Here is a 27,117-nt window from a genome sequence, read left to right on the forward strand (position 1 = left end):
GGGGAGAGGGAGAAGCAGGCCTCCCGCTGAGCAGGGAGCCCAAAGAGGGGCTCCCAGGACCCTGAGATCATGACCTGAGCCCAAGGCAGACGCTTAACGACTGAGCCCCCCAGGAGCCCCCCAGCCTGTTTTCTTGTGGCAAATGTGAGGGCTGAGTCTGGAAGGTCTCTAGAGCATGGCCCAGAGGCCCGCTGACAGTAGGGTATGGCCCATTTGGAGGGCCAAGGACTGGAAGTGCCTATTGAGTATGGTGCCGACTGCCTTGGATAGCAGTGAAGGTTGGCAGCACAGAATGAGAGAAAAGGAAGCACCCGCGGGTGATACATTGGCCCCACAGGCCGAAATGCCATATGTCTGCCTACTCTGCAGGTAGTGATGTGCTGGAATTCAGGCAGCAATTTGGTAAATTTCCATGTTCAATTAAAAACAAAGAAAAAAAAAAAGCGCCTAGGTCTGTCCCTTTTGCGTAGCCAGGGGCTGAGTCCCAGGCTGAGGAATCCGGTCGGACCAGTGGGGGGGCTCCACCGAACGCAGGCTCCGCTTGCCCCGGGGCAAAGGCTCTCGGAAGGGTGGGTCACGGTGGGCGCTGAAGTCCTGGCGAAGCCCTGTCGCCCGGGTCCACATCCGTCCTCCCGTCGGCCGCCCTCGCCTCCGCCCCGCCCCCCACCTCCATTCCCGGTCTCTCCCTCCCGCGAAGCTTAACTGATCTGCAGGCGGGGGCGCGGGTGATGCGAATTCCTAGAAGCCTTAGGCGGCTGCCCAAGATTTGAAGTTAGGATCCTCCAAGGACCCTCGAGGTTCGTGCTCACACCCCGCCTCGGGGTCACAGAAGGGCCCGGGGGGGCGTGGGCAGGGAGAACCCCCACTCACCATCCCCGTCCACCCTGGAGCCCGTTTCCGTCCCAGTCCTGCCGGTCTGGGCTGAGCCGGAGGGGACGGGGCCCGGGGCCGGCGGCTGGGTGGGAGGCGGAGGAGCGGCTGGAGGTGGCGGGGGCAGGTAGCGGCAGGCCGGGAGAGGAGGGGGCTGCGCCGCGGCGGACGCGCAGTCGGGCCGCTTCGCCACCTCTGGGGCAGCCGCTCGACCTCCGCGGGCTCCGCCGGGAGTGGAGACGGTGAGTCAGATCTCGGGCACCCGCGGGTCGGGCGGGGGGTGGGGGGGCAGGTGGTGGCGGTGGCGAGTCAGGAAATGACATCAGAGGCCTGTGCCTGGGGAGGGGAGGTCTGGGCCCGGCCCGGGCGGCGGGGCGGGAGGACCTTGGCTGAGCCTCGGGCCCCGGGTCCGGAGGAGGGCCCCTTCCTGGGGGAGTTTCCTGCCGGGTCCGCCCTCCCCGCCTCTTCCCGCCCCCTCTCCGGGCAGCTCCTTGTATGGTCTGAGCGCCGCTCTCTCCCCGCCCCCTCCTTCCCTCCCTCTTCCCTGCGTCCCTCCCCGCCAGGCTGGAGGCTGCTCGGGACCCGGACGCAGAGTCCTCGGACCCGGCTGCGAGGCGGCCACGAGAGACGCGGCGCGCACGCTCCGGCCCGCGGTGAGGTGCAGGGAGCCGCCCGGCGGCCGCGCACGGGGAGGGGCGGGGGCGCGGGCGCCGCGGGGAGCCGGGCCGGCTGGGGGTCGTCCGCCCGGGCCCGGCGCCGCGTAACCTGGCCGCCCACCCCCAGCAGCCCGGCCTGGCCATGGCGGCCCCCCGCCCGCCTCCCGCGATCTCCGTCTCGGTCTCGGCTCCGGCTTTTTACGCCCCGCAGAAGAAGTTCGGCCCGGTGGTGGCCCCAAAGCCCAAAGTGAATCCTTTCCGGCCCGGGGACAGCGAGGCTCCCCCGGCCGCCGGGGCCCAGCGCGCGCAGATGGGCCGGGTGGGCGAGATCCCCCCGCCGCCCCCGGAAGGTATGCGGCTGGGCTTGGGGGCTGGACCCCGGCGGCTCTGCGCCGGGCGGGGACAGTGGTTTCGGGAGTTTGGGGGTGTCTGGAAAGGTTGCACGAAGGGGGCTGGGCGCAGCTAGCCTGTCCCGAGCAGATGTTCTTACCTCATCGTGGAGCTCATGGCTGGGAGCCAGGGCTCCTGGGACCGTTCCAAGTCCCCCGCCTGGGGGTGGGGAGGCGGGAATGTGGGGCACGAATCTTCCCCTCCGGGTCCGTTTTCCCAAGTGTAACGGGAGCTGCATCACTCCACGGTCGAGTCCCCCGCCTTTACTGACCCAGTGCTCCCAGGGCGTCCTGCCTCTCCCTTTCCTTCCCACACGCTCCGCGGCCCCCGGGAGAATTCTTGGGTTAGGGGTGAGAGCTGGAGAGGGAGAGTAACTTGGGGAAGGGGTGGAGGGGTCTCCTGCTGACTGTCCTCTCTCCTGACTCCCCTCTCGCCTTCCTACCTCAGACTTTCCCCTACCACCCCCTCCTGTCCTTGGGGATGGCGACGACTCGGAGGGTGCTCTAGGAGGTGCCTTCCCACCTCCCCCTCCCCCTGTGGAGGAACCATTTCCCTCTGAGTCTCTGGAGGAGGAGATCTTCCCTTCCCCTCCGCCTCCACTGGAGGAAGAGGGAGGGCCCGAGGCTGCCATACCTCCCCCACCACAGGTATGGGGGCTTGGGAGGGGTGGCTACGGTGGGATGCCCCCCAGGGAGGAGAGGAGAGTCCTTACCTCTGGCCTCCCCTGCACCTCTGGCCTGATGGGGGTGAGGTGGGAATGGAGACCTGGGATCGGGGCTCTGACCCCTGACCCTCTAGCCCAGGGAGAAGGTGAGCAGTATTGATTTGGAGATCGACTCTCTGTCCTCGCTGCTGGATGACATGACCAGGAATGATCCCTTCAAAGCCCGGGTAAGGGACAGGAGACTAGGAAAGGCAGGGCAGGGAGGAAAGGTGGGCCCACCCCTCTAACTGAGCTTCTCTTCCCTCCTGCTCCCCTTCCTTGCAGGTGTCATCTGGATATGTACCCCCACCAGTCGCCACTCCATTCATCCCCAAGTCCAATACTAAGCCTGCAGCTGGGGGCACGGCACCCCTGCCTCCTTGGAAGTCCCCTTCTAGCTCCCAGCCTCTGCCCCAGGCCCAGGCTCAGGCTCAGGCTAAGCCTCCCAGCCAGACCCAGTTCCATGTGCAGCCCCAGGCCAAGCCTCAGGTCCAGCTCCACGTGCAGCCCCAGCCCCAGGCTCATCCCCAGCCTGTGCCTTTGGTTAACACCCAGCCTCGAGGACCCCCAGCCCCATCTCCTGCCCCTAAGTTTTCTCCAGTCACTCCCAAGTTCACTCCCGTGGCCTCCAAGTTCAGCCCTGGAGCCCCGGGTGGACCTGGGTCACAGCCCAATCAGAAGCTGGGGTCCCCTGAAGTTCCCTCTTCCAGTAGCACAGGCTCCCCTCAGCCCCCCAGCTTCACCTATGCTCAGCAGAAGGAGAAGCCCCGAGTGCAGGAGAAACAGCATCCAGTGCCCCCACCGGCTCAAAACCAAAATCAGGTGAGGAAGGGTGGGAGGACCAGCCTGAGACCAGGGGCCTGGGGCTGGGGCTAAGTCAGGAGCCAGAGAATGAGGGCGAAGGTGGCCCCAGAGAGGGAGGTGGACGTGGGGGCTGTGGGGTAGGGGTTTTGAGCCTCTGAAGTTGGCCTGGTGGGTCAGTGGTCAGAGGAGGAGGAGGGCCTGGCTGGGTCTGGGTCTGGGTGGGGCCTTACCGGGAGTCGGGGAGCAGCACAAGCTCTGAATCAAGAGGGGGATTTGGTGGACCTTCCCTTGCACCCTGCCCCCTAGAATGTTAAAGGGAGGGATGAGATCATCAGCAGCCCAACCTTGCTTCTTTCCCCTTCTTGGATTCTTGAGTTAATGTCTCTGCTCCTCTGAGCCACGCTCACTGCCCCGGGGCCCATCTGATGATAAGAGTCACAGCGTCAGTAAACACTGGCTGAGCTAGCATCTGCTGGGTGCCAGGCACTGTGCTCTGTGCTCTGGAGGGAAGAGGTCTCTCAAAGAGGTGAAGTCTGAGCGAGTCAGATGGGCTGGGGATAGAATTCCCGGCTCGCAAGACCCTAGGCAAGTTAGGTGAACTTTGGCCCTCAGTTTCCCCACCGTTCCCCCACCCAGTGGTCGTGAAGAGTAAGTGAGCTAACTCATAGGAAGGGCTGGGGTCTGTATCTAGCTCTTGAATGCTCAGAGTAGGAAAGTTACCGTTCCTGTGTGACCATTTTTGCCTTCAGGTTCAGGGGACCCTGCCGGTCATGTAGTCCTACGAGCCGTCAGGTTAGCGGACAGCATGAACGAGTGTGTTAGTGTGTAGGCACAGTTGAAGGGGTGCCAAATGCCAGTCAGTTTTGCGGAATCTGGTGGGACAGGAACTCCAGACAGCCGTCAGCACGGGGGCCTGCGGGTTAGGAAAGGCGTCGCGGCCCCAGTCCCGAGAGGAAAAGGAAGGGCATTTGAGTGGGAACAGCATGAGCAAGACTCAAGGGCACTAGGTTCGCAGGGGTGTTTGGAGAAGAGGAAGTAGACAGTTCCTCTGGGAGTATTGCAGAGCTGTACTTAGGGAGGTTAGGTAGGTGGGGGGCTTGAGGGCGGAGGAAAATAAGACAACACACCGAGGGAGCCTGTGAGTCCTGGGTTTTGAGGAGTCGTGTGGTCAGGTTGGAGGGCTGGTGACAGTTGTGCTTTTGGAAGCTTTGGGGGAAGTTTTTCCAGCAGAGGCCTGGGCTGGAGGTAGGAGGTCAGTGATGTGTGGGAGTTCACTCCCGGGCAGCCGTCGTAGTGCTGGTTGCAATGAAAAATAAGGCCCAGATATGAGAGCTGTTAAAAAGGAAGAGCCTCCAGGCTTGGTAACTGATAAGCGGGTGGAAGAGGAGGGGCGTGTTGGGGAATGACGGTGTTGCCGACAAAATAGAGAAGTCCAGAAGGGGAAATGGTTTGGACGGGAAGAGGAGGGGGTCCCGTTGTAAGCATGTTGAGCAACAGGTTCCAGGAGGACTTGGGCTCAGCTGGAACTGTCATCTAGTTAAGCGTGGAGGACTGGGTGTCAGGAGAGGGCCTCGAACTCGAGGCGCGGGCGTGCGCAATGGAGCATGCGCGGTGACACCGGAGCAGCTGGTGGAGCTTCGGGGGCTGCCCAGGGGCCCAGGGGCTGCCGAGAGGAGGAGCCGAGGGTCTGGGAGTTAGAACCTTGGGTGATGCTCGGGCTGACCAGGTGGGAGGGGGGAAGACGGGCATCAGGAGGAAGAGGGTCACAAGTCAGGGTGGGGTCTCTAGAATGTGATGGCTGAGCAGTTGCTCAGCCGGGGTTTGAGGTGGACGAGGACTAAGGCCAGAGATCTGGCCGTTCGGAAGTTGTAGATGGCTCCGGGGTGGCCCGCTGGTGCCCTGTGGTGGGGACAGAGTGAAAGGAGGTGAGTCTACTGCCTCAGGGGGGAGCGGCCTGCCCCCAGGTTGGCAGGGAGATGCAGCGGGAGGGGAGGGAGGGCGAGCGTGTGAGAAGCAGGAGGCCGACGCTGTTGGGAGAGGGGTTCACGATGCCTGAGAGCAGGGGTTGTGGCTGGCATGGCGTCCTGGAGGGGCGCATCCCCAGAGAGCAAGGGCGCTGTGGCCACAGTGTTTTCTGGGAGCGGAGGAACGAGCAGGGAGCTGGAGCTGGCTGGCTTCCATCTTCTCAGTCATGTAGGAGGTGAGGTCATCGGTGAGCGAGGGGGCCACGCAGTCGGGGGCTCGAGGAGATGGAAAGGTTTGGAACAGCTGCTGTGGGGAAGGCGACTGGGAATCTGCAGGAGCCAAATCCCAGCCAGCGGGGCTGAGGCCGAGCGCAGAGGGCGCTGCAGTGTTTTGTGAACTCACTCTGCGGTGTTCAGTGATCTCTCCACCTACTTTCTGCAGCTTGGAGGCAGAAGCAGGAAGCGGGCGGTGGCATGGGCCAGGCTGGGGATGTGGCCAGATAAGCCAGCGATGGTGCCTGGGGGTGGCATGAGCAGTTGCGAGGGCCGTGTGGAAATAGATGGTTCAGGGACCAGACTTAGGGGGAGGCGAGCCAGAAGGTTTCGATGCGCGAGACACCTGGGGAGGGTCGGGAGGCAGAGCAGCCTTTCTGAGTCGGTTCATTCAGTAGGTACGAATGGGGAGGGGGAGAGGAAGGTAATTGTTGGGAGCTCAAGACCAGGGTCTTGGAGGAAGATTTACTTACTTGAGACCAGTAAATCTCGGGTCCAGAGTGTTCCGCGGCGGAAGGTCATTTGGAGCAGTTGGAGTGGAAGAGCTGGAGGTCTGAATGCCGTGGGTGTTGAGGCCGTGATGTTGGTGCCGGCAGGCGGAGAGGGAAAACAGTGGCTGGATGGAGCGTGTCTTGAAGGCATGTGGATACCCACGGGGAGCCCATGTGTACAAATAGTTCATACTTTCAAAGAATGGGACAGACACCTAAAGTGGCCCCAGAGAGCAAGGGCTGGCTGAATGCCCTTCCTCTGTCCCCAAGATGCCAGGAAGGGAAGATTGGGAGAAGAGAGGGTAAGGTTTGCATTGTGGAAGGGGCTTCCAGGGGCCATGGTCACGGAAGGGCAGGAGGTGGTAGGAGGCTTCGGGGGAGAGGGCTGGGAGCTGGAGCCTCCGTGGAGCTGTGCTTCCCCGGGCTGATGGCAGCTCTGGATGCGCACGGGTGCGAGTAGCGGGGAAGATGGGAGGCTTGGAGGTTCCAGGTGTTATAGGAGAGAAGGCATTGGCAGGTCGAACATTCAGTGACAGGCGCACAGGCCTGGGTGGGCTTGTCCAGTACGGAGAGAACCAACCCAGTGTTTCTGTTGGAATGTCGTGGAGACGTCGGTGCAGGTCACAAGCCCTGCGGCCCTCCCCCCGGCACGGCTCAGGGTGCCCCCTAACCTCACCTGCACCCCCCCATCTCCAGCTCTCTCAGGATGCCCTTAATAGAAGGGGTAGGCAGGCCTAGCGAATGGTCCTTCTCGGAGGCCTACTGGGGAGGGAGTGGGGTCAGGTAGTCCTGGACCCCTGCCTGGGGAGCTGGGGGCTGGGCTCCAGAAGAGAGCGCTGGGGGTTTAACCTGTGATTCCCGCCTGTGTTGTGTCCTCACGCTGACAGGGGCTGCTCAGCAGCAGGCGGGACGGGTAGGTGTGTGTGCACATGGGTGCACATGCCGTCACGTGCCAACCACTCCTGGGGGGGCCATGTCTGAGCATGCTCTGTGCCATTGACGCGTGGCCTGCTGTGTTGGGGGCTTCGGTGACCTCAGCTGCTGTGTGTGTGGCCTCTGTCCGCTCAGTTGTTCTGGCCTGTCCGTGACTGCCCGGGGCGGGGGGTGGTTTGGGCAGAGTGGGCGGAAGGGTCATCCCCTTCCCCTTTATCTGTGTGGTGCTGGGGGTCAGGGAGGGAGGACGAGGAGCTTTCCGAGTCAAACCCGAGTGTCTGGGAAGTGGGAGGGGAGTTAGTCCTTACTGGAAGAAAGTGGATGAGCTGGCTGGGGAGAGTTCTCAGACAGGGTGACTCTCCGGAGAGCCTGAAGAAAGTACTGGCGTTTCAGGTCCGCTCCCCGGGGGCCCCAGGACCCCTGACTTTGAAGGAGGTAGAGGAGCTGGAGCAGCTGACCCAGCAGCTGATGCACGACATGGAGCATCCTCAGAGGCAGACCGTGGCTGTCAACGGTGAGCTCCCCGCCGAGCCGCTGGGACCTGGGCCCTTGCATTGCGGCGCCGGCCGGTGCTGGGCCCGGCTCGGCATCCCTCGCGCGCGCTCCTTCCTCCTCGTCACTTCTGTCTTCTCTGGCCTTCCCAGAGTCCTGTGGCCGGTGTCATCAGCCCCTGGCGCGCACGCAGCCCGCCGTCCGGGCTCTGGGGCAGCTGTTCCATATCACCTGCTTCACCTGCCGCCAGTGTGAGCAGCAGCTGCAAGGACAGCAGTTCTACAGCCTGGAGGGGGCGCCCTACTGCGAGGGCTGCTACACTGTGAGTCCAGCACCCCGGGGCGTGGCTGGCGGGGGGGGGGGGGCTGCGGGGCAGATGTGCCCCAGTGGCTGGCTTTTCGGTGTGAGTTCCCTGCCAACGCCCTCCTGCTTCCTCCTCAGGACACTCTGGAGAAGTGCAACACGTGTGGGCAGCCCATCACTGACCGCATGCTGAGGGCCACGGGCAAGGCCTACCACCCGCAGTGCTTCACCTGTGTGGTCTGCGCCTGCCCCCTGGAGGGCACCTCCTTCATCGTGGACCAGGCCAACCGGCCCCACTGTGTCCCCGACTACCACAAGTGAGGACCCACCTCCTGTCTTCCGGGCTCTTCTCTGAGGTTGTCTGGGAGCTAGGCTGCCCGCCTGAGTCCACGACAGCTCCAGACCCCTGGCCTCGCTTTCTGGTCCCGCATCCTGTCCGACAGCGAGAGCCCCGTTCGTCCGGATGTAGCCGTCCAGGGGCCTCAGACCTCGGTAGCAAGTTCCACTACTGGCGAGGCCCCCCTGGCCTTGGGCTCCCTGAGGCTGCTTTGGGGTGGTCTTGTGTTCAGCCTTGTGTGCTAGAAGGACTTCATTTCACACAAAGGCTGGGTTCTGAAAGTTCTTTTGGAGATCAGCTTCTTGGAGCTCTGGTTTTCCCCTAGAAACAGTGTTTACAAGGTGGCTCCTTTCCTAGGCCCGCAGCAGAATCCCACAGCATAGCTCAGGGGTGGTGCGGGAAGACTGCACGTCTCACTCCCACCCCTGCCAGTGTGTGTGAAGTGTACGTTTTCAGAATTCCACCTGAGGTGTCCGGAACGTCACATGCCTCGCTGCACCCACCCCAGCAGTGGGGCGGAGACACCCGCGTGGCCGGGGTAGGCTAGGGTCAGGGGTCCAGGCACGGGGGCTGGAGAAGGGCGTCTCTGGCTGTGGTCTTTACCACCAGGTAAAGACCTGGTGGCAGAGGTTCCTGGGGCGGATGGGGCTTCGGGAGGGTGAGGGGGGAAAGGCAAGGAAATTCCCCTTGATAAGGGCCCGAGAAGGTGGCTGGTCTTAGGACTTCGCCGTTGAGCTTCCTCTGCCTGGGGGTGTGAGGCAAGTGGGCCAAGACGTCTGCCCTGTTGCCATGCAACCACCATGGCATTTCCCTGCACTTCAGTTGACAGCCCTGGGCACCCCGTGCCCCCCAGTCTGACTCCCGCCTCGCTTTTGGCCCCTCCAGGCAATACGCCCCCAGGTGCTCCGTCTGCGAAGGGCCCATCATGCCTGAGCCCGGCCGCGAGGAGACCGTGCGAGTGGTCGCTCTGGATAAGAACTTCCACATGAAGTGCTACAAGTGTGAGGTTGGTCGCGCCTCCGGCCCCCGGGGCTGGGCGGTTGGGGGGGACCATGTTCCTGTCACTGTGCAAGTGCGGGGAGGGCTTGCTGTGGCGTCACTGAGTTTTGGATAAACCAAGAAAGAGAGTGACCGGTGGGAGGGGAAGGGGTTGTGCTTGGTGAAGTTAAAGGAGGCAGCTGGGGGAGCTGAGGCAGGTGGGAGGGATCCCACGTCTTTTATTGGGTGGGAGCCTTGGAAACGGCTCTACCCACACCGCCCGCCTTGGGTGGGAGCGGCCTAGGGCACAAGAGTGAAAATGGGCGACAGGTGAGGCTAGGAGTGGGCGTGGGTGTGGCTGGGGACACAGGCAGTGACACTGGACATCCGCCAAGCCAGGAGGCATTTGGTCTTCCTACTTTGGAGGCGGAGGTGTGGGGGACACCGGGGCCTCCCGCCAGCGGGCTCTCCTTCCTTTCTCCCAGGACTGCGGGAAGCCGCTGTCCATCGAGGCGGATGACAACGGCTGCTTCCCCCTGGATGGCCACGTGCTGTGCCGGAAGTGCCACACCGCCAGAGCCCAGAGCTAAGCGGGGGCGGGCGAGCCCCTTCCCCATCAGCGGACCACCCACACGGAGACCACCCTGCCCCCCTTCAGTTATTTTTTTGACGTCCGGCCTCTCCTTCGCCAGCCCCCAGCCCGGGATCCCAAGTGCCCTGTCCGGGGCCCCAGCACGGCCTAGCGCTGCAGAGTCCCAGCTCCCGGGTTCCAGCCCGCCCCCATCCCGCAGGGACCACCCACCACCCTCCGGTGGACCCCACCCGAGGGGGCACCAGGTTGAGCACTGCTGCTTTCACTGCTGACCGATGCCCTCGGCTGGCGCCCGGGCAGCCGCGTCCTCTGCTTGCTGAGGCCAGGAAACTCCCTGACTCCGGGAGGCTGGGCTGGGCCGGGCTGAGCGGCCTGGACATTCCCACCCACCCCCATGCTGCCAGGTTGTGGCTACAGCTGCAAATAAAAAAACCTGTTTTCCAGAATTCGTTAGGAGTCAACTGTTTTGTGCCTACAGCCCTCATGGGTGGATCGGAGGAAATACAGGGATAACAAAGCCAGTGGGTAAAGGAGAAAACTCAGCTCCTGTTTATTTACAAAAATAGATATGTATATGTATATATATTAAACCCTTCCCCAGGTCCCTCCCCCAATTACCTTTTTACTTCTACCCCCACCTCCCTTTTTAAAACAAAGGCTCCCGGCCCAGAGGTGAGTTGCTCAAGGAAGGTGGGCAGGAGCAGCACCGAAGGCCTACATCTTGTAGGTTGAGGGCAGGGCCGTGGGGAGTGACCATGGCCCCATCTTTGCTCTCTGAGGACAGGGCGGGCGAGGGAGGGGCTCAGTCCTTGAATCCCTGAATACTGCAAAGAATGCGCTTCTGGTGTCCTGGCAGCGTGATCCCCATCTGCGCCAGATCCCTGTGGGCGACGGAAGGGGACTGTGGGTATGGGTTTCCCCCCCAGGAGCCCGCCCTACCCAGGCCCGCAGCGGGGTGGAGGGGGGAGGCGGAGGGGGTCCTCACTCGGCTGTCAGCTCCAGCACACACTCCATGGTGTCCAGCCCCGCTGAGCGGAAGTGCAGGATGTAGCGTTTCATGCGGATGGACTCCAGCCACTCGGGCACGCTTCGATAGGGGATCCCATCTGAGCCACTCAAGCTGGGCAGCCGAAGCGTCACCCTGTGGGACACAGGGTGCCTCAGTCCCGAGGGAGGTGGAGGTGTCCTCTGTCTCCCCGCTCCAGCTTCCCTGAAATCGGGGCTCGGCCTATGAGCATCTGCAGCCAGCATTCAAGTTGGGTGTCTGAGCACAGAGATTATCTGGACTTTGTGCATTAGCCCGGCCATTGTCTGTGAACTCGTTTCCTGGCCCGATTCCTGGTGTGTTCACGGCAGTGGGCAGGCTGACGGTCCTGCCGCACTGACGGGCCCAGGGGAAGTGGCAGCCCTGGGAGGCCCGAACACAAGCGGGCTGCCAGCCCACCTCCCACCGAGGCGGCCAGTGCTGCCTGATTGGGGGCTGACGCACAAGTGTCAACCGTCCCAGCTGAGAGGACGCAGAAGGCAGGAGAGCAGAGGCCGGGGAAGCCGGGCAGGGTCCTGCCATCGTCAGGGTGGCCCCTGAGAATGCCGGGAGCAGCCTCTGCTCGCCACCTCCAAGCCCGGCTGTTACTCTTGCCCTCCGACACCCACAAGACAATGAGTGTTCCTGTGCTAAAGGCAGCCAGAGCCCCAACCATTAGCAGAATAGATCTGCTGGGGGAAAAATGTTCAACATTCCAGAAAGATTAGCACATGCAGTCTCCAGTATACGAGGGAGTTGTGCTCCAAAAGATAGTTTCAGAAGTTGGAACTTGGAGCACATTTTCTCCCAGAAACAAGGTTATATATGGTGGTCTGATACAGAGGCCAGCATGCCAGGGCCAGCTTACTTGATTGAGCATTCGAAGTCCGGCCTTGCCCATCTCCCCCACCTCACCCCTGCCACCAGTTCATTCTCCACATTCTGGCAACGTTTCTGGTAAAACACAATTCTGATCATGTCCCTCCAGTTTAAAAACTGGTCAAACAGTTCTCCATGCTCAGGATAAAGCGCAAACTTCTCCGCAGAGCTGGTCCTCTTTGCATTGACCCTGCCCCTGTCTCCAGCTTCACCTCTGGCCACAGTCCCGAAATAACGCTGCTGGGATCCTGCGCTATTTGGAATCAGCCTGCCCTTCGCTCCCCAACCCATGCTGGCCATGTGTTCTGGGAGACCCCACAAGGCCGCCCCTCCCAGTACCAACATGCATCCCACTGGTACTTGCTGGTTGCTCTCTCTTCCCCACCCAAGTGACCAAGCTCCCTGGAGTCGATATCAGGGTGTCAGCACGGCTTATATGTACTTTCCATCTCACTTGCGTCCTCTCTTCTGCCAAACTAGAGCTATCGGGGACGGGAGGGCAGCTCCTCCATCAGGGTGGACTGTCCCCAAGGGCGCTGACTGGTCCTGCCTCAGCAGTATGCTGCGCTCTGTCCAGAGCTCCACAGGCCCAGCACTCAGTGAATGTAGCTGAATGCCCATTTCCATTCTCCCAGATCCATCCTCCGAAACCCCTTGCCCTCTCCAATGTGGCTACCTGGGATCAAAGTTGGCAATGGTCCGCAGGGAGTGGGGGTTGGTAAGCAATTGCTCCAGATGTGCCTTCAGCTGGTGGAAGGAGGGCCGACGGGCACGGTCATAGGCCCAGCAGTTCTTCATGAGTTCATAGAGAGGGGCAGGGCAGTCCACGGGAGGCGGCAGCCGGTACCCATCCTCAATGCTCTTCATTACCTGCAGTGCGGACAGGGTGTGGGGCGGGGCGGGGGGCAGGCTTGAGGTAGGAAGCTCAGCTTCCCTGGTGGCCCCTGAGAAATCTCTGTTCACACAAGATCACTGCGATAGAGCCTCTACCCGCCCACGACCGCAGTAAAGAGAACCGGGAGTAAGGCAAAGGGGACCAAGGAAGTGCAGAAAAACTGCGGGTCAGGAAGAAGGAATAGGATATTTGTAGGCAAGAGCCATGGGAGGATTTCGGGAGGAGATGAGCAGTGAGTTAGGGGTGACATGGGGAGGAGTACCCCAGGCTTACCTCCTGATTGCTCATCTCCCCATAGGGCTTGTCTCCAAAGCTCAACACCTCCCACATCACAATCCCGAAGCTCCACACATCGCTGGCCGTGGTGAAGGTGCGATGGGCAATGGCTTCAGGGGCTGTCCAACGGATGGGGATCTTTCCTCCCTAACAGGGCACGTAGGACAGAAAGGTGATGTTTCAGGGCATGGGGGGGGGGAGGGGAGGAGAAAACGGCTGTGCAAAGGGATGAGTAATTATTGTGTCCACAGGAGCATGTGTCCTTACTGGTGCACGTGTGACTACAGGTACGGCACATTATTGCGCGAGTGTGTGTGTGTGTGTGCGCGCGCACGCTCAGTGAGTACACGGCTCTAACCTGGGTTTCATATGTGCCATCAAAGTTGTCCAGGAGGCGGGTCAGGCCAAAGTCAGACACCTTGCAGCACAGGTTCTGACTCACTAGGATGTTCCTAGCGGCGAGGTCCCGGTGGACATAACTGTGGTCACTGAGGTAGTTCATGCCGGATGCAATGCCCTGCAGCATGGCCACCAGCTGCCCAGGGACCAGCTGGTCCTCCCGCTCCTGTAGCACGGTGAGTGGGCAGGTTAGGGAATGGGCAGGGTCTCCTCTTCCCAAACCAGGAGCCAACCCCAGGGATCCACGGTGCATCCCCTGCCCAGCTGGCTCTCCGCCCTCCTCACCCTCAGGAAGGCATCCAGGGCTCCGTTCTCCATAAACTCTGTGATGATCATGATGGGCTTTCCTGAGACGCAAAGCACACGTCAGCACGGCAGCCTCTACCCCATCTCCACCCAGAACCAGACTTCCTGCCCTTGGCAGCATATCTTCCCTTCACTCCCGATGGTCTCACGCCCTCCTTTCCTCCTCTTTCCCTCCCCGTGCTCCTGAAGACAGCTGCTCATACTCTTTGTGACAACGCCTTCCAGGTGCAAAATGTGTGGGTGGTTGAACTGGCCCATGATAGTTGCCTCTCGAAGGAAGTTCCACCACTGGCCGTCTGGAGAGGTGTCTTTCAAGGTCTTAATGGCCACAGGCTTGCAGTCCTGGCTAGGGATTCTCAGGGTCCCTCGATATACTTCCCCAAACTCTCCTGGGTGGAAAGAAAACAGGCCGTGGCCCGATGCCCTGTCAGGCTCCCCTAGGGGGACGGGCAGCCATATCCTCCAGTCCCCAGGTTCCTGTCTTCTCTGGATCAGAAAAGTGGCTTGCCCTTGTTGGTCCAGGGGCTCGGGCTGCACTTCCCAGGAAGGGAACAGGAGTCTGGAAGAGGACTGTTGCTCGGCGACCTGTCCAGTACCGTCTCCCACACGAGCACAGTTCTTGGCTAGCAGGAGCTGCTCGGCAAGTGCCAGGTGAAGGCGGTTGTGTGGTGGCACTGGGCTGTGTCCATAAAGGGCAGGCGGGGCCTGAGCCAGTGCACCAGTGACCAGGGAGGCTGACCATTGCCTCCTCTCTTCCGCGAGATCCTCCGGTCACAGCTCAGCTGGCTTGGCTGCACAACTGGCAAGGACACTGCAAAGCTTTGTTCTCCTGCTCAGCTCCATTTCCTCTGCTGACCCAAGGGATCAGGGCAGCCCAAGGACACCGGGCCCCTGGTGGGGTACAATGCGGGCTGAGGGAGGCCCTGAATCTCTCCCACATTTGGGAACCATCTGAGAATAGCCTGGGCCTGGGCACAGTGACCCCTCTGTTGACAAGGATGACGTGTGGAGGCTGTTCATCAGAAACTCCATTAACCACAGAAGCAGATTGTGTGGGGAGCAGGGGCGGCTCTCGGACACCTGATAAGGGGGTTACAACATGAGCACAGCGATTCAAGGAGGACACAGGGTAGAACGGAGAGGGAACGCATCAAGGAGCTCTTGGGCCAGCACAGAGGCCGACCGGCGAGCAGCTCTGTGCTGCCACACAAGAGGGGGCCTGCCCGGCTCACCTTCCCCTATGACAGTGTCCACAATCAGCCAGCCCGGATCAAGCTCCTGGGTGAAGTCCAGGGCTCCCTGTGCAGGGTCCTCATATGCTTGGAGGTCCACATAAGGCTTCAGCCACAGCTTGTCCTCTGTGGGGAGAACGGGGAGGGCTCGGCCACAGGAACTCCAACTGCAGGGTTCAGGAGAGTTTTTTTGGGGGTGGTGAGGGGAGGTGGGGCCAGCAGCACTCCCCAGCCTTCTCATTCTTCTGCTCCCTTAGGAGTCCCGTTTTGGCTAAAGTGGGAGAAAGTCTCTGTCCTTAGCAATGAGGTTCTTCCTCCGTCCATGCGCAAAGCCCTGTGTCCCTGCCCCCAGAGGCCCAGAGCAGTGGGACAGAACCTGGGCCTGAAAGCTGTTCACGGCCTCCAGTGACCCAATCTTCCCATGGCTCACTGACCACACTTCAAATTCTTTGCCCTTCCTCCTCACCCCTGCTAGCCATACTCCTCTGATCACTCACACCTCATTCACATTCCCAGACAAGGCTCACTCTCACCCCTTCGCTTGGATGGACCACTGACTCCCCCTTTGGTGGGGCACCTAATGAGGTGACCAGCAGGAAGCCCACATGCCTTGGAGGACTTTAGGGAGCCTGCCAGCAATCCTTTTCCCGCCGAGCCTCGGCCCACAGACCTGGCCAGCCAGGATGGGGAGGCCGCCCAGGACCCGGGTGTTGGAACAGTGGCACCAAGAGCTACCAGGTAATTGCACAGAGCCTCTGGGGGGCTATCAGTACAAAGTTAATTAACCAAAGGTAATTAGGTAGCAAAACAGAAAAGCCCTAGAGACAACAGCCCCAACCTGTGCTCCCAGAGTTGGCCTGGCCAATGTGGGTTCTCTCGTTCCATCCCAGTGGCACCTCCCAACACCCCCCGCCGCCCAACATATACACGCACAGGTGCCCTGGGCTCACCTCGGTTCACGTCGGCAACACGATCACGCTGCCTCGGCTGGTGTCGCCGCCGAGTTTTCCTGTGGGGGTGAGGGGACAGCTTCTTCAGAGTCCCGGGACTGCCGCAGGGGCCCAAAGGCCTCTGGCTGGGTTTTTCCCACAAACAACAGGGGGTGGGGGTACGCTGGAGCTCTCGTACGAGGGGATGGGCGGGTGGCTGGGGCTGCCTTCCGGGGCTCCTGGCCAGGCAAAGGGAGCCCGGATGGTGGCCGGGGAGGGGCAGGAACAGTACCTTGAGCGGAAGGAGAGCATCCCGAGCAGAAGAGCTACAGCCAGCAGCAGCCCGAAGATGATGGCTACAATCTCTCCTCCCGTCAGGCCCCTGGGAACTGTGGCACATGGGGTGAGGAAGTCTGGGCTCAGAGGGCTCAGAGCCCACCGGGATGATGGAGGCTGAAAGGGCATGCCCAGGGGCAGGGCCCTCAGTGGACCGCAGGTGTGTGTGTCCCCTGCCCGAGGAGATGGGGTATGTGTGTGAGAGAGCACGGGGAGCCCTCACACCGGGACCACCAGCTTGGGGCTGCCTATTGCCGAGCACGAGGGGTTAGGAGATTGGATAGGAAACTGGCTGGCAGCATCCAGCATCGGGAGGTGTATCTGAGGAGATTACGGTGGGGCGGGGGCTTCCTGTGAGTCCGTGTGGGGCTCTCCCCACCCCGGGCAGCTCCTGAGTGTCTGTGTACGTGTGTGTGCACGTGTCCGTACACTGGGTGTGCACGTGTCTGCACATGCATACAGGAAGGGGAAAGGTCACTGATCGGAGCAGGGTCTGAGAAGCCTAGGGGGATGACAGGTGCATGTGTGTTTGGGGTAGAGCACAGGAGAACCCACCCACCTGGTGGGCTTGTCCGAAACTCATGGTCAGGGGAGAAGGGGCCAGGCCCTAGAGGGGTCAGCATTCGAACTCTGACAATGTACGTGGTGTCCGGCTGCAGTTCCGTCAGCAAGACCCTGGGTTCCAGAACCATCTGGTGCCGTTCTTCGTCCTGTGGATGAGAACTAACGTTAACTTGGCTGTGCCGAGCCAGACCGGGTGGAGGAGATGGGCAGTCTTGGGATCACATAGAGTGGGGTGGGTGGGGGAATGGTCAGGGCAGGGCTCTCTGTAGGCTTTTGTCCTGAGAAAGCCGCACAGTTCACTGTGGTCAGATTTCCCTCCATCCCGTCACCCACCCGGGTCAGGGATGCTGGGGTGTGCCCAGGCGCGGACACTGGACATGGTCTCTCAGCGCCCCCCTCACCTGATTCAGCACATGCAGCTCGTAGCTCAAGTTCCCCCCGGGGCTGCGGGGCCGGGACCCTGCCCAGGTCAGCTCCAGCTGCCGTGGCTCCTTCTTCACCAGCCTCAGGGACAGGCCTGACAGGGACTCTGTGAGTCGGGAGGGTTCCAGTGGGTTTGGAAAGAAAAGAGGAAATAACTTCAGTAGCTTTTCGATTGCTTCCTGCCCATCCGTTTGTCCCTGTGGTCCTAAGCCCTTCTGGTTTCTTCCGGCCCTGTCCTGATTGCTCACCTGCGTGCCCCATGCTGATGCTCAGGGAGGCGCCGGCCGGTGTGGAGGTGCCCAGCCCTGACACTCCGTTCTGGGCCTCAACGTTAAAGGTGTAGTTGGCGTAGGGTTCAAGGCCGCTGACACGCACAGCTGGTGCTGTGAGCCCGCTGGCTCCTGGGGAAAAGCGCACACCTCCCCCACAGGGCTGGCAGGGTCCTCCGTCCACCGCTGCTCCCCGACACTGAGAACACCCCACACTGTACCTCACATCCTGGCGCCCCCCCGTATCTGCTGGGGGTTCCCAACGCAGGGAGAGCTGAGTCCCCGAAACAGAGAAGCTCAGGTTTCGGGGAGCTGAGGGGGGCCCTGTAAGGAGAAGAGGGGCCGTTAGGAGGAGCCAGCTTTGCTTTCATACAAGCTGCTGGCCCCTGCCTCCTCCCACCTCTGAAGATTTGATTCCAAAAGTGAGGAATCACCTCATTTTTTCATTCTTCCAGGGAAAGTAAGGGGCAGGGGAGGAGCTTTAAGCGTCTGGCCCTTTAAAGGATTCCCAGTGTCTGAAAAGCTCTGGAAACTTCCAACCTTAAAGGGCCTGCAGCTCCTCGAAGATGGCCAAGCCCTGCCCCCTGGACTCACGTGTGCATGACACCTGGGGGCCCTCCCCAGGGGCTCGGAAATGGCCGCTCTCACAGGTACAGAGGGTGGCCCCCTCAGACTCCGCTGTGCTGTGTCCGGGGCACTTGAGACAATGGGGTGCATCTGTGTCCGCCCGGTAGGAGCCGCTAGGGCAGACTGCAGAGAGAATGCAGCAGAGCCATGGATGTCCGGTTTTTACGGTAGACTCATCCCCATTCACCCCTCTCCCCAATCCTTTGTACCAGAAACACCCTGCACCCTGGGGTGCTCAGCCACTCGGTCTAAAAATGGCTGAGATGGAGCATAGGCATCCTTCCCTCCCTTGGCACTTGGGGACCCTCCCCCGAGCGGCCCCTGTGTGTCCTCGCCGCCCCCCCCTTCCCCGAGGCTCCTTACCCAGGCATCCTTCACCGCTCGCGTCTTCCTCAAAGCCAGGCTCACAGCGGCACCGCCCCACGGGCACCAACCACTCACCGTCGGGGCTGCAGTGCATGCGGGGCGCCCCTGCGGGGCCGGGGCTGGCCTGGGCATGGGGCAAGCAGGTCCCTGCCACTTCCACCAACCCGCCGGGGCCGGGCAGAGTGTCGGGGAACCGGGCCAAGCCGTGCACAGCCTCGGGACAGCGCTGGTAGAACACCCTCACCGACACCAGGGCCACACAAGCCCCCGGGTTGTGGAAAGCGAGGTAGAGGCCCCGGCGGGTCAGGCGGCCCAAGGAGCAGTGCTCCACGTTCAGTTTCACCGCGCCAGACGCCAGGTCTCGGACGGTGAAGCTCTGGTCTGCAGCCACGGTGGTCACCTGGGAAGGAGAGGTGTGGGGAGGGGGGCGTGGCAAAGTCATGCTTCATTCCCACGGAATAGAGAACGATGACGCTGTTTGGGGCCATACAGTAAACCTGCGAGGTAGGATGGGTTACCAGCCCCACTAAACAGATAGAGAAACTAAGGTTAAGAGAGGTTCGAGACCTTGTACAAGATCACACAGCTACGACATGATGGGACTGGAATCCGGGCCGTGAGACGCCACAGCCCATATAATTTCCACTATTCGAAGGTGTTCCCAACCTCCGTGCCAATGAGGTGATCAGTTATAAAGTGCGTCATCATTAATTTATTACTAATAACAAACTTTACAACATCTTCCCTTTGGGAAAAAAAAAAAAATGAGAGCACATCCTGTAATAATACGCTCCTTATACCTCTGCATTCCAGTGCGTTTTCCTGAGTAGGAAAGAAAGGGATGGTATCAGAGGGAGAGCCTGCAGAGAACTGTCTCTCTACACAACTCCAGGCGGACTCACAGGGCATCGCACAACAGCACCCTGCGTGCTGACAGCAGAAGTCCAAATGCCTCTTCCCAGCCTCCACCAGGGAAGCCTGTTATCTCAACGGAGGCAAAGCCTCTGCAACAGGTTAAGGCCGGCCCTATTATCAACACTCTTTTCAGACCGGGAAACCTCGGCGGGGGTTAAGCTGAGCCTGAAGGCGGGACACGGCAGAAGAGGCACAGCGGTTCCTCCTTATCCACAGCTTGGCTTTTGGGGTTGCAGGTGTCACCCACTGCTGTCAGCCACCACCCGGAAACAGGTGATCCTCCTTCTGACCTTTCCTCATTAGGCCAATAGCAGCCTGACGCTGGGTCACGTCGCAAGCCCAACGTCAGGACGCAACACCTGGCCGTGGGCCTCACCTCATCTCCTCACAAGGCACTTTATCTGCTCGCGGCATCACCAGAAGGAAAAGGGTGAGTACAGAACAATGAGATATTTCGAGAGAGAGACAGAGATGGAGAGAGACTGATAGGGAGAGAGACTACAGCCTGATGACCTTCATTACAGTATACTGTTATAATTGTTCTGGTTTATTACTAGTTACTGTTACTACTCTCCTACGGTGCCTGATTTACACACGAAAGCTCACCACAGGGAGGGACACACAAGAAAGAACACAGCACATCTGGGGGTCAGTACTGCCCGGGGCTCAGGCATCCAGCGGGGGTCCTGGGAGGTATGCCCCGCAGCTAAGGGGGGCGCTGCTCTACTCAAACCCACCTCTTCTGATCTCTAGGCCCACATTCTCGTCCTTATTTGACACCTAGACCCTCTTTCTGTTTCTGCCACTTTGTCTTTTCCTTAGCTGAGCGGGGTCACGGGAAAGAGTGAGGCGGGAACCAGTGTTAGGACCAAACGGTGCTGGGGGTGGGGGTGGGGGTTGAGAAGCACCTTCTGGAATAAGGGCCGTCGGAGCTGGATGCCCACGTCCTGGTCACTCTCCATGTAGAGGAGGTTGAAGGTCTCCTTGCAGCCCAGAGGCCCGGCTCCCCCGGGGAAACTCTTGCAGTCCCTCACGGTGAACTGCAACTCCACATGGACCCGAGAAGCTTCCTCCCCCCGGTAAATCCAGTTGGAGCGCAGCCAGTGGTCAGTGTCTCCGCCCGCTTGCACTGGGCAGTCCTGGTACATGTAGAGGAGCGTCCCATTCAGTATCTGCTGCACCTCACTCCACTGCGGGAGAGAAATCCGAGTCAGGCTCCAGTTCATCACCTGCTCCCCAAACATGGGTTTTCTAGAGCTGACGACGGGGAAGCTGGTGTCAGGGCTCCCGGGGTTCAGCTACTTGTCCTGCTGTCCTCCCACCCCTGGGCCTGAGAAGAGTCAGTTAAATGTTTAGGGTCGGGAGTTATTGGGATATAGGACGGGCAAGACAATACCCCCTTATGATCTGCGGCAAGCCCCGGTGCCTTCGATGAGTCCACTCCCAACCGAAGTATGAGCACCAATTTTTACCTGTTCTCATCAGCAGGTTCTTAAGTACCCCAAAAAGCAGACTTTTATGGCAAAAGCTCATTCACAAAACCTCTCTGCCTATTTGTTCAGAGAAGAGGATACTACATTTAACATCAAGGCCTTTAAACTTCTGGAGGGCAAGAACAAGCATAGAACTCTTCTGTATTGGGGGAACTCACCCTCTCTGATATTCCTTCTAGTTATGGTCACTATCAAAATCAACAACGGACAGGGCTGGGTGGTCTCCTGGACACCATGCAGTCCACCCCCCCTTACCTGCTTTTACCTTAAAATAATTTTTAAATTTACTAATAATAATGGCTAGCACTAATGGGCCAGTCACTGTTGTAAACACTTTCCATGAGGAAACTGAGTCATAGCAAGGTTAAATGACTTGCCCTATGCCCTCAGTTGTTAAGAGGCAGAGCTGGGGCATGCACCCAGGCACTCTAGGCTCGAGTTTATGTTCCTGATCATTATGTCTCTATGCACTTGTTAAAAGTCAGAGAACATATATAATGTGAAGGTCCTCTCACCCGACTACCCTTCACAGGGAGCCACTCTGAACAATTTGGAATAAAGCTCACCACACCATTTTCAGTGCCTCTAGAGAAATGTTTGAATATTTTTGTGTGGATGTGTTTTTAACATAATTTTTTTAAAACATAAGTGCTATTTCGTAACCTGCTTTTTGCTTTTAACAAATAAATAATCTTTGAAAGATGTTCACAAGGGGTGCCTGGGTGGCTCAGTTAAGCATCTGCCTTCGGCTCAGGTCATGATCTCAGGGTTCTGGGATCGAGCCCTGCGTGGGGCCCCCTGCTCAGTGAGGAGTCTGCCTCTCCCCCTACTCGTACTCTCTCTTGATCTCTCTCTCTCAAATAAATAATTAAAATCTTAAAAAAAAAAAGATGTTCACGAGAATATAAATAGATCTACCTAATTCTCTTTAGCAATCCATAAAATAGCATTCCACTGTATGGATGTACCATAATTTATTTAATCATTCACATATTGTTGGACATTTAGGTGGTTTCTAGTTTTTAAGGTAAACATGTACATATTTCTATAAGATTTCTGTAGAACTGCTATAACAAAGGATAAGTATTATAAATTTTTAAAGAAGATACTGTCAAATGGCCTCCAAAAAGGATTTATCAACTTACACTTTCACCAACAATGCATGAGGCCCCATTTTTTGAAAACCTGGATATTAACGATCTCTTGACTTTTGGCCTATCTTACGGACAAAACACAGCTTCTTGCCATTTTAATTTACATTTTTTGAGAAGGAGGTTGTGCATTTCTGTTTTGTTCACTGGCTATTTCTATTTTTATGTAATTATCTGTTTGTAAACTTTGCCTGATATTCTGTTCTTATCTTTTGAGTATTCATTTGGATGAGCCCTTTTTTTTTTTACGTTATAGATATTAAGCATTTGCTTGAAATGTTTCAAATGTTTTCTTCCCATCATGCCACTTAATTTGCTAATGATGTCTTTGATGTTGGTACCTTTTAAAAATTTCATATAATAACATCTCTCTTCTCTCCCACTATGAATTCTGGGTTGTGTATTTTGCTTGGGAAGTTCTCCTATCCCAAACTTATAAAGATCTTCTATATTTTCTCCTAATATTTTCGTAGGTCTGGCTTTTAGGTTTAGATTTGAATCTCCCTAGAATTTAGATTTTTGCGTATAGTGTGAAATGGAGATGTAACTTTACATCCTTCTTCTTCTTCCTTGTTGTCTTCTTCTTTTTTAAATTATGGACATCCGGCTGTCAATTTACTGTCCGGTCTATACTTTGCACATTGATTTGCAATTCCAATGTTATCACATACTAAAATCTCACGTATGTGGGTTTTCTATTCTGTTCCATTGACCTGGGTATGCTTGTGCAATGCCACGTGTTTTAATTATAGTCAAGGTATCATTATGTTCTGATATCTGGTAGGGCAAGTATTCTATTTCATTATTCTTTTTCAAAAAAAAATTCTCAGCCGTTCTTACATATTTTTTTTCTGCCAGATGGATTTAAGAAAGGAGCTCTCAAATTCTGTAAAATAGCCCATTGATATTTTGGTTGCAACCCCCTTATAGAGGAGTCTGAGGCCCTCAGAATGTCTCCTTTTCCAAGGGCGTTCATTGCTACGCGCAGCTCTGGGATTTAACTAAGAACTGGGTGGGGTGGGGCAGGGGCAGAAATCCATGAGATACCTAGTTTTGCTTTATGTTAGGGAGTTCCAAGATTGGGCAAGGGTGTCCCGGCAATGACGGCACCCACGGCCTGCTCTTAAGAAGGAGCTATGATGGGGAAGCCCAAGTGGAAGGCCTGGGGTGGAGATCAGGTGGAAGGGCAGTAGGTGGTTAATGTGCAGCTCATTAGCTAGAGTGCCATGGCTGCAGCTGGAGCCAGGAGCAGATGTTTCCCGCTGTATCCTGCCTCTCCCAGTCCCAGCAGTGACAGATGGGGGAGAACCAGCTGCCCAGGATCAGCGACAAGAATCCTTTCACTTACCACTCAGGCTGCTGGCTGCTCCATGGGTACATTCAGGGGAGCCTGAATTTGAGTGTGTGAGTGTGTGTGCTTAAAAGATAAGGAGGGGAGGGGAGAAGGCAGACATGGGGAGTATGTGACTGCTGCTGTCTTCTTGCCCTCCTGGTGCAAAGCTGTTTGGCCTGAGCTGCAAAAAGGGCCTTGCTTCCACTCCAACCCAATTAGGGAAGAGTTATTTGGGTGGGGGGCGGCTGGGCCACACCGGGGGTGAAGGCCCGTGGAGCCAGCAAATGGACCCCCGTGGCTGTGGAGTGATCATCTGGTTTATGAGATGAGGCACCTATTACGGCTGGCCTAATCCAGGATTTTCCAAGCAGCCCCTCCTGTAGGATACATTATGGTTTAGTCTATTAATTCTAATTATAGGCCACTCCATGGGAGAACTAAGAGTAGAGCCAGGACCCTAGGACCCAGAGGGAAAGAGAGCAAGTGACCCCAATCCCAGAAATAGAGGCTGCATTCCTACCAGAACAGGAAGGGGAAAGGGGTCCAGGACCAGAGGGCACGAGGGCCTGAGTCCAGACTCCTGGAACCTGAAGCCAAGGAGGTCGGCCTCCCGTGTTTCTGTGGCTGGCTCTGCTGAGTGGCAGAAAGGTGCTCTCTGGGACTCACAAGAACCTATCTCTGTTCACTAGGTCTTAGGAAGACCCAAGGAGGGAAGGGACTTGGAGCAGGTTCAGACAGCTGGAGCGCATGGTGTGCCTGGGCTGGGGAACCCATGGAGAAGGTGCCAAGGGCTCTGGGACCTCTAGTGGGGGAGCTTTTACCTTTGGGGAGGCAAACACCCTTTGAAGAGTTGGATGAAAACTCTGGCTCTCCTCTCCATATACACAATTTAGAATACACTTTTATGGGGTTCCCTGACCCTCTGAAGCCTATCTGTGCAACTCTATTGGGATAGATGGACCTCAGATTGAGGACACATCTGGTGTTTTGGTTCTTAGCCCTCAACCATCCCTACTATGGTGCATCCTCTCCCTGGGGATGTGGGCTCATCACCCGCCAAGTCCTCCTAAGTATTCAGTCCTCCCTCACTGGGATAGGGATGGAAGGAGCCAGGCACTGAGGCGTTCTTCATGGGGTGTAGCCTGACCACCCGCCCCCCCCCAAATGTCCCATTCAGGAGGCTCTGACTCACCTCCCCTCCCCCTCCCTGAGGAGACACTTCCAGTTTTTCCTGCTCTTTTCTCCGTTCCTCCACCCACCTCTCCGCCCATTTCCCACTGGCCTGCAGCTTTGAGCCTTCCCTCCCCTGACACTTACCCCATCCTCTGGGGGATCCAGCAGCCAGCCCAGCTCTCCCTGTGCTGTGCTTGTGTCCATCAGAGTGACTGAAGTAGGGAGAAGAGGGGCCTGTCACCTCTGGGAGAGGAGGCCCCACACATGCAACCCACATTCCTCCTCCTGGGCCCCCAGCCCCAAGGCTTCCATCCACATCCTGTTCCTAACAGCTGTGACTTCCTGAGGTTTAGCCCAGGAAGGAGGAGTGAAGAGCTCTAGGGATTAGTCTGTCTTCCTCCAGAGCGTGAAGGGAGGAAGGCAGAGTCGGGCAAGGGTTGGCCGGCTGGATCTTTGACCAAAGTCAAGGCAGGAAGTGTTGGGGAGAGCAGCCCCACATAAGACTTGCACCCTCTCTCTCAGTGGGGGCTGGTGCTGCCTGGAGGGGGGGTCCCTCAGCTGCAGAACTGGAAGGGTGGATGGGCAAAAGACGATCCCAGCCCCTGGGGGTCATAAGTGGGTAGGGTGTGGACAGGGGACCTTAGAGGGGGTTCCTGGGTGGGGAGGTTCCCTTCCACTGGCAAAGGGCCTGCTCTGCCTGTGGTTGGGGGTGGGCAGTTGAGGGTACTGGGGTAGCTGAGTCTGGGAAGTAGGGGTGGTAGGGCCAGAGAGGGTGTGCAAGCCTTCACCTGTAAGGCTTGACCTGTACATCTGGGAGCCCCTGCACCCCGAGTTCTAGTCCATCGCCCAGCGGCAGGTCCCTCTGTCCTCTGGCCTAGGATGGCATAAGGCAACTTCCCATCCCTGACTTCATAGGGTCCGGATCTCTGGGATGGGCACCTGAGGCTGAGACCGCCTGGGAATGAGGGATGCCCACGATCGCTGGGGTAGGGGTCTGGGCGCTGCGTCCCCGCGGCGGTCAGGAGCTCCCTGCCCACCACCGGGCGCAAACTGTTGGCCAGAGTGACTGACCCGGGAAAGCAGCGGGTTGCGGGGTCAAAGACCAAAGGCTGGCCTGGCCAGTCGATCGCCTGGCGGCGGGGCAAAACAAGGGAGCTGGAGAGGGGCGCGCGGAGAAGGCCTCCTCGGGAATGCCGGCTCCTGGACGCGGGTGCCGGCCGAGCCCCGGGGGAGGGGGAGGGGCGGGAGCGGGGGTCGGTACCTTCCTTGGCGCGCGCCCCCGGGGGCAGCGGGGCGCAGAGAAGCAGCAGCAGCCCGAGCCCCAGGGGCCAGCGCCGCTCCATGGCGCCGGGCCGGGACCTGGGACCTCGGCCCAGACTGCTGGGTCAGGTCGCGAGGACAGGGCGAGAGGGGAGGGCCGGGCGGGGGCGGGGGGGCGGGGCCAGCGCCGGGGGGCGGAGCCCGGCCTCACCTGGATCACCTTCTTAAAGGGACAGTAGGGCAGGAAGGAAACTTGTTAGGCAGGTAATAAACTTCAAAACCCGGAGGCGTCTTGACCGGAATGAGACTGCGGGCGCCGCCTAGTGAGTGGGATTAGGAATTGACTGACCCGGTTCTAATTCTAATCCTAAACCCAACCCAGGCTTGATCCAGCCCTTAACCTAATTTTACCTGACTGGAACTACACCTCTCCCCTTCTAAAGGTCTAGCAATGTAATAGACACTGGGGAAGGCAGGGTTTTATGCTGCAGTAGGGGAGGCTTAGATAACCATAATGCAAGGTGGGCTACAACCCTTAGAGGAGCACGTGGAGGGGGTTGGAAGAGGAAGCAAGCCCAGCCTGCGGGGCTCATTAGGCGAGTCTTCAGGGAGTAGACCGTGTGAGCTGGGTTTTCAGTGGCAGAGATTGGGAAAGGCAAGGGCCTAAGGCAGGGAGCCTCAAGGTGCACTCTGGGAGTGGTAAATGGACCAGTTTGACTGCTGGGGCACAGGATTTGTCTCGGGAGCAGGGCAGAAAGGCAGGTGTGGCCAGAGCAGGGAAGGTCTTGGTAAACACGTTACCATGCCCTTCACTGAGCAAAAGAGAGGAATCCGTGAGAGGTTGTGAGCGCAAGTGTTAAGAGGGAGCAGGTCCAGCCTGCTTTAGCCCTGTCTAGTTGGAGACAACCCCCGTCCCTCCCATCCTCTTGGAGACCGTCTTAACATTATATTTAACAAAAGTTTATTCACTTTCTACTCTGCACACATCAAGCTCTGAGAGAATCGAAGAAGAGTCAGACAGTCCCTGCCCTGAACAAGCTATTTGTCGGAGGAGTGTTGAGGGCTAGCGCATAAAGCAAATGCGTATGACTAAAATGACAGACGGGAGTAGACCCCAGCTGAGGTACGACATGGCAGTGACTGTGGCTCAAAGGGGAGTGATGCATCCACTGAGGATGGTGGAGGCGCCACTCCTGGGGCCTCTCCTTCCTGTACCCCTTCCTGGCTCCATCTCATTTGGGTGAATCATTCATTGTCTTTGTATCATTTAAACTGCTGCATGTTTCAGTCACTGTGGAGAAAGGGAGGTGGTGCATTACAGGTGCATACTTTATTTTCAAAAGTTAATATAGCTCAGGCTTTCTTCTTTTTTATATAGATATGTATAAGAAGAAAATGGCTCATATGGGACACCTGGGTGGCTCAGTCCTTAGGTGTCTGCATCAAGCCCCACATCGGGCTCCCTGCTTGGTGAGCCTGCT

General features: G+C 58.4%; 2 protein-coding genes across 5 annotated transcripts; one reads left to right on the forward strand and one right to left on the reverse strand.

Moving 5' to 3' along the window:
* Positions 1 to 1,284: 1,284 nt before the first annotated feature.
* Positions 1,285 to 10,232, forward strand: ZYX (zyxin). 4 transcript variants are annotated; one of them, XM_036095695.2, is made up of 10 exons: positions 1,285 to 1,528; positions 1,657 to 1,876; positions 2,364 to 2,563; positions 2,715 to 2,807; positions 2,905 to 3,441; positions 7,478 to 7,598; positions 7,729 to 7,898; positions 8,018 to 8,196; positions 9,102 to 9,222; positions 9,680 to 10,232. In XM_036095695.2, the coding sequence occupies exons 2-10, from the start codon at positions 1,669 to 1,671 to the stop codon at positions 9,782 to 9,784; spliced, it is 1,734 nt and encodes a 577-aa protein (XP_035951588.2). In that variant the 5' UTR covers positions 1,285 to 1,528; positions 1,657 to 1,668; the 3' UTR covers positions 9,785 to 10,232. The 4 variants fall into 4 exon arrangements, with proteins under 4 accessions (XP_035951588.2, XP_035951597.2, XP_035951604.2 ...); XM_036095704.2 differs by having other exon boundaries at positions 1,434 to 1,523; positions 1,654 to 1,876; XM_036095711.2 differs by having other exon boundaries at positions 1,434 to 1,523.
* An 80-nt stretch (positions 10,233 to 10,312) lies between these two features.
* EPHA1 (EPH receptor A1) lies at positions 10,313 to 25,771 on the reverse strand. Its single transcript, XM_078059674.1, has 18 exons — positions 25,638 to 25,771; positions 24,521 to 24,588; positions 20,135 to 20,416; positions 18,309 to 18,711; positions 17,913 to 18,068; positions 17,298 to 17,642; positions 17,028 to 17,155; positions 16,622 to 16,772; positions 16,019 to 16,115; positions 15,748 to 15,806; positions 14,798 to 14,923; positions 13,769 to 13,954; positions 13,545 to 13,606; positions 13,219 to 13,425; positions 12,858 to 13,007; positions 12,366 to 12,559; positions 10,772 to 10,927; positions 10,313 to 10,667 (listed from the first exon to the last, which is right to left on the reverse strand). Exons 1-18 carry the CDS (start codon positions 25,717 to 25,719, stop codon positions 10,589 to 10,591), a joined length of 2,931 nt encoding a protein of 976 aa, XP_077915800.1. The 5' UTR covers positions 25,720 to 25,771; the 3' UTR covers positions 10,313 to 10,588.
* Positions 25,772 to 27,117: the final 1,346 nt, after the last annotated feature.

Source organism: Halichoerus grypus, chromosome 12 (assembly GCF_964656455.1).
Source record: "Halichoerus grypus chromosome 12, mHalGry1.hap1.1, whole genome shotgun sequence".
Taxonomy (NCBI): domain Eukaryota; kingdom Metazoa; phylum Chordata; class Mammalia; order Carnivora; family Phocidae; genus Halichoerus; species Halichoerus grypus.